This window comes from Palaemon carinicauda, chromosome 3 (assembly GCF_036898095.1).
Source record: "Palaemon carinicauda isolate YSFRI2023 chromosome 3, ASM3689809v2, whole genome shotgun sequence".
NCBI lineage: Eukaryota > Metazoa > Arthropoda > Malacostraca > Decapoda > Palaemonidae > Palaemon > Palaemon carinicauda.
In genome coordinates, this window is record NC_090727.1 from 91,796,915 (window position 1) to 91,803,178 (window position 6,264).

Consider the following 6,264-nt stretch of genomic DNA (forward strand, 5'->3'; position numbering starts at 1 on the left):
CAATTTTACTTCTCCATAAATGATATATATGACACTACTGAAACTCTAAACCGAATCCTTGATAGTGTTAGAGAATGGATGACATTTAAACAAACTAGAATTAAATGAAAACAAAACTGAATTCATGGTGGTGGGCAAGAGAAACAGCGTGAAAAACTTTGGTGATATTCAAATAAACATAAATAATGACTCGGTGCCCGCATCTTGTAAAGTTCGAGATATAGGAGTAATTCTAGACTGTAACCTGTCTCTAAAGGCCCAAATAAATAATGTAAAATAAAATGCTGGGTATCATCTACGATATATTGCGTTTATAAAAAAAGTACCTGGACGAAAATTCTGTTAAGAAATTTTTGATAAACTGTATTATTACCCAGGATTGACTAATGCAACTCTATCTCCGACAATTTACCAAAAGTGCATCTAGGAAATCATAAAACAACAAACAGAGGAGCAAGACTGATAAAAGGTATCCCCACCTAGAGAAAGGATCACCCCTATACTAATCGATTTACACTGGCTGTCGATTAAAGCAAGGATTGAATTTAAAATCTGTACAATAACACAAAAAGTTACCAGAACCGGGCGTCCAAAATACTTAAAAGAATTGCTACACATTGCGCAACCAACAAATCGTGTCGACACGAGAATAGTTACAGATGGCTTCAAACTGTTAGAATCTAGACATATGTCTACTTTAGGCTCTAGAGCCTATAAATATGCTGCCCCGAGACTATATAATAAGCTCCCACGAATCATTCGAATGATTGAAGACATTAAGTCTTTCAAGAGGGCACTGAAGACTTTCTTATTCCATGAGTCTTTTGACAGTCATGATTTAACAGTAAATGAACAATATATGATACGAAATGTTAAATACTTTGAACGAACAAGGTAAAACGACAGTGGAGGTCCTGTAAAGAGTGGGGTTCCCCTGCTGTATGGGGCCAGAAAAGCAGCCATCACAGTAAAGATCTGTTTTAACTTCACCGTAATCAATATTTCTCACTTTAGATGGTATACTGATTAAGGAAATCTAATCTAGTCAACAGTAACGATAATCTAACTGAGAAAATTGGGAAAATATAATTTATGACTGATTCTCCAAATGTAAATGGAAGGGATGATCGTGTAACAATAAAAATAAGTATTTACTTTCACGCAATATCTCGAATAGGATTCATATGCTTTAGTAACACAGTGAATAGTTAAATACTTATAACCTGTTCAATTACCTTCTCTGTTTTGTGCTATTGCCAAAAAATTCTTACAGCTGTTCGTGTTCTTAGTAGATGACCTAAAACAAGTCCGAGAGGAAAATGCATTAGAGTCATCTCTATTACATAAGTGAGAAATCCATAAAAAGTAACATTTGCGCTAAGTACTTTTGATATCACCTTCCTTCAAACTAGGAACTATAGAGGAAAGAACAGACCCTTGTCAGTACAACAAATATTAATCAAAACATTACGTATATTATACGTATAAATACAGACATAAACTATTCTCGCCAAGTCATTAGGGTTCAGTATGCTACCCATTACTGGCTGGGCGAACTTATAGAAAATTTATATATATATATATATATATATATATATATATATATATATATATATATATATATATATATATATATATATATATATATATATATATATATATATATACATATATATATATAATATACATATTAACAGTGGAAGACACACCAGAGAATAAAAAAAAGATTGAAAAATGCTAATTGTCTTCGTTGCATTGAGCCGAATATTTATTTGAAACCTTTCAATCAATTTGCATTGCAAATGGACACGGTAGGCCGGCAATCTCATGTTTAAAGAAGTACATATCCCTAAATGATATTTTCATTGTAAAGGTTTCTGAGTCAGAACTGAATTTACATATTTCAATGAGAATCAAATATAGAAATAATGATATTGTTTCTCACGAAGAGGAAATGGACACGTCACTTTGAAGGGAGGAAAGCATTTGGGGAAGAGATGAAAACGAAACGGCTAAAGAAATCGTCATAAATGCATTATTTAAATCAGTTTGTTGTTGATCAAAACTTGTATCATTCTTCTTTCTACAGAAAACTGATCTTCTTACATAATGTTTCCACCAGGAACAAATAAAGTTATAATACGACGTTTTTTAAGCTTGTTTTTATTTGTTTCCTTTATCAGGTTCCGTCATTACTGAATTCAAGCTGTAGGACCCCCTCTCTTATCCCTACACACACTTTTTAGAAATATCCACAGGAGCATTGTGCGTAACCAAGTCAAAATATCACGATAGTTTACAGCAGTAACTTTAGGGTTGTGGTGGCCTATTAGAAACGTCCCTGCCTGACGTTCTGCCGGACTGGAGATTGAGTCACGCTCAAGTTCGATAGTTTCTTATAGCGTCTACAACCTCACCATACTTGTAAGCTAAGCATAGGGAGTCTGGGGAAGCCTGTAGGTCTACCTGCTGATTCATCAATAGCCACTGCCTGGCCCTCCACGGTTTTATTTTGGGTTGAGAAAGGGCTTGTGCGCTGATCATACGTAGTAGGTAGTACCAGCCACCATTGAGATACTACTGCTAGAGGGTTATTCAGTCCTTTGACATGGCCACACAGTACTATACTGGTTCCTTCACTCTGGTTATTTCTTATTTTTTTCATTAATAATATTATAATTTTCTCAACGAAAAACACTTGGTTAGTATTAGCGATAATGAGTTATTAGCCCATGACATAATCGCTTTGTATCTGTCGAATCCATAAAGGAACTAAGTAATTTAATTACTTTGTATCACATTTGAAATTACTTTAAGCAGCCGATTACATTTAACGTTCTCAAGACGAAATAAGATTACATTTGATCTTCCTTCAAGAGAATTGAAACCATTGGTTCATTTTTCTTTTTTCTCTTTATTCTTCTCCTCCTGAGGATAAAGCTGAACTCTGATCTTTTCTTTCTCTCTCGCTATATATATATATATATATATAATATATATATATATATATATATATATATATATATATATATATATATATCGCTATTATATATATATATATATATATATATATATATATATATATATATATATATATATATATATATACATATATATATATGTGTGTCTATATATATATATATATATATATATATTATATATATATATATATATATATATATATATATATATATATATATATATACATACTTTTGAATGTACATATATAAGCTACCATTGAAAAACCATAAACGCATGTTATAGGGTTATATTAAACCTCTTAAAGAGCAATAATACTTATATAATTTTATATTCATTCATGCAATACAACCGGCCAATTACTTCTTCCTTTTTGTAAATCGTAAACTTAACTGATTTCCAAAATCGACGAGAATTGATTGATTACCTCTTGTGTTATGACATTAGGTGAAGGTGGGCTGGCTTTAAGGATTTCGGATCTGTGTGATCACGTCAGAAGGGGGTTTTGATTAGAATTCGGGATGAAGCATAATTATTTGATAATGTCGGCATATTAAGGTCAGAGGAAAAAAAAACAAAAATAAAAAAACAGCCTAATGAGCTACTCTGATTTTTGTCGAAGGATTAGAACTGATAGACATGCGTACTATAACAGTTATCAAGATCTCAAAATCTTGAAATCCATATAATTAGATGTGTTCGTTATAAATACATAAAACTTGATTAGAAAAGATTATATGTTTCAGAAAGTTTTAGATTAATGGTTCATGATTCTTCTTCTTCTCCACCGTTATCCCTACATGGTTGCCTGATGCGTCCTCTCCAATGCTTTCCATCAAAGGCATCCTCTTCCACCAAACCTCTTCTCTCCATATCATCCTTCTCCTTATTTCGCCATCTAATTTTCTGCCTCCCTCTCTATCTCTGCTACCCCATGCTAATAGATCCCTTCTATATTGTTCATAGTATGTCATTCATTTCCTGAATCCCTAAATGGTATTGTGTAAATTTGGATTTTTAATTAACACTCGTTTGAAATTGGGTTTGAAAATTAATTAGATTTTTCTCTCTTTTAAGAGGCTCTGAAATGTCTTGGGATTTTCATAGTCGTCCCGAATTCTGTTTACATCTCTGGGTTCCAACTGTGAGTATTTTTATCCCTTGATGTCTCTGCAATATTGTTATTCAAAGGTTGAAGGTGTCTGGTTTCAGTTCCAGTTTCATCAGAAAAGATTATCACCAGAACGTCAGTCGGGCAAGTCCAACCACGGCAGTGGCCTTCCCAGTAAACAGCCCAAACTCACGGTACCCGGAAGGAATCGATTTTAGAGATTGAAGATTGCGTAAGTTAAGGCATGATAAGAAGAGAAGAAATCGGTCTAGAAATTCTGGGGAAGATTCTTTTGTAAATCATTAAGTGATTAAAGATCTTCACATCTCGCTATATTTTACGATATTATTCTTTCCTAAGCTTAAAATGTACACGACTACGAATTCGTCATCGTAGATTGCTCGGAGTTACTGTGGTAAGGGGTACTAATAAGAGTACATACTTTTTATAGTCGATGCTCAGCCGTAAAGTTCTTATTCTGATTCTGTGCTTGCTTTTGGCAGGCATGCTGGATACTTGCGGAATACGAATAGAAATTTATTCTTATCTCTCTTTTTATATTTTGTAAGGGATTCTGGTTGCCAAGGCCCTTTTCTCTACGCGTCTGTTCCAGTACCCGCAGAGAAAAAACTTTCTTGTACATAACCCTATTCTTTGATCTGTCAGAGAAAGAGCCTCTCCATACGCTAGTAATTACGCTTTTTTTTTTTTTTTTGGTAGCTCAGTGTTTATTTTTCCTTTTGCTAATACTATTATCTCCTTCAATTTCTGCTCAAGTCCACCAATCATTAATCCAGGGTGTCTCTTCATCAGAGCCTGCAAGAGGCCAAGTGGAAATGGAAGCTTTGATGTGGGTGGCAGTGATGCTAATTGATTGAACTCTCAGTTCCCTTGAGAGAGAGAGAGAGAGAGAGAGAGAGAGAGAGAGAGAGAGAGAGAGAGAGAGAGAGAGAGAGAGAGAGAGATTGTATTAATATTTTAATGTGATATTGTCCTTTGCAATTCCTGTAGTTTATGTGTTCTCTAATAGAAGGAAGACTAGTTGAGATAGCTTTGAAATTTTGAGGTCGACTCAATGTCTGTTTGTATACAAGGTGTAGATTCTCTCTCTCTCTCTGTCTCTCTCTCTATCTCTCTCTCTCTCTCTCTCTCTCTCTCTCTCTCTCTCTCTCTCTCTCTCTCTCTCTCTCTCTTCCCCTTAATAAAAACGGAACGTGATGGAATTCATCTTCTTCGAGGAAGCTCAGAAGTGTCTTGGAATTTTCGGAGTCTCAGAATTTTATTAACATATCTCGGTTCCAACTACTTGTATTTTTCCATTTCCTTGATGTCTCTAAAACTTTTATATTTGCTGAAGATACTGGAACGTAGAATTTTTATGTCCTACAAAGCTTGCGAAAGTCATCTTCTTGTCTGTCATCAATTGGTTGTCAAGCAAAGCTCCTATTACTTCTAAGTGACTGACTAGTTGTTCAAGAATTACTTATTCAAGCACTTATGAATCAAAGGATAGATTCAAAATAGGTCTATATGAGCTTATTTCCTGGTAGTCCAGAGCATTTTTTAGAGCTGGTGTGACTATAGCCATTTTCTCAGATTTGGAAAACTTGCATTCATTAATGCTTGCATTTGCTATTCTCATTATTATTTTGGCTAGACTAGAAAAGTTTCTCTCTCCAATTACTTCAGATATTGGCTTTATCGTATTCTCTTTTTTTCCTTCTTAGTAGGTAGTTATATTGACACGTATCAGTTTTGGATTCTACCCTTGTACTATCAGCTTTCAATCGATTGCACTTTCTTTCCTTAAGTCTTTTTCCCCCTTTTTTTCGCTAAAGTCTCTTCATGAAACCAAGGAGATTGGTCTTTTCCATCGGTGGGCACATGGTATCATATTCACTTTTACTTACTTTATTGTAAGTTGTTGTAAGACAGTTAACACACTTAGCTCCCAACAGACGTTGGTCATCTTGATCACAGGGAATGTTGATAGCATCATTTATTTTCGTTGTAACTTCTTCAATAAATACGGTAGGAGAAAAATTGGATTCATGTTTAACGTTTACTTTCTTTACTATTGCATGTTTCTGTAGAGGTAGACTAAACGTAATAAGTTTGTACTTTTCTCTTCAACATTTATATCAGATACAGTATTATTCATGTCATCACTCATA

General features: G+C 34.1%; 1 protein-coding gene across 1 annotated transcript in view; it reads right to left on the bottom strand.

Moving 5' to 3' along the window:
• LOC137632675 (formin-2-like) overlaps positions 1 to 6,059 on the bottom strand; it is a 22,455-nt gene extending 16,396 nt beyond the window's left edge. The window contains exon 1 of the mRNA XM_068364763.1: positions 6,001 to 6,059. Within this exon, the coding sequence (XP_068220864.1) occupies positions 6,001 to 6,059 (59 nt within the window). The remainder of the gene's footprint in view (positions 1 to 6,000) is intronic.
• Between the last annotated feature and the right edge of the window lie 205 nt (positions 6,060 to 6,264).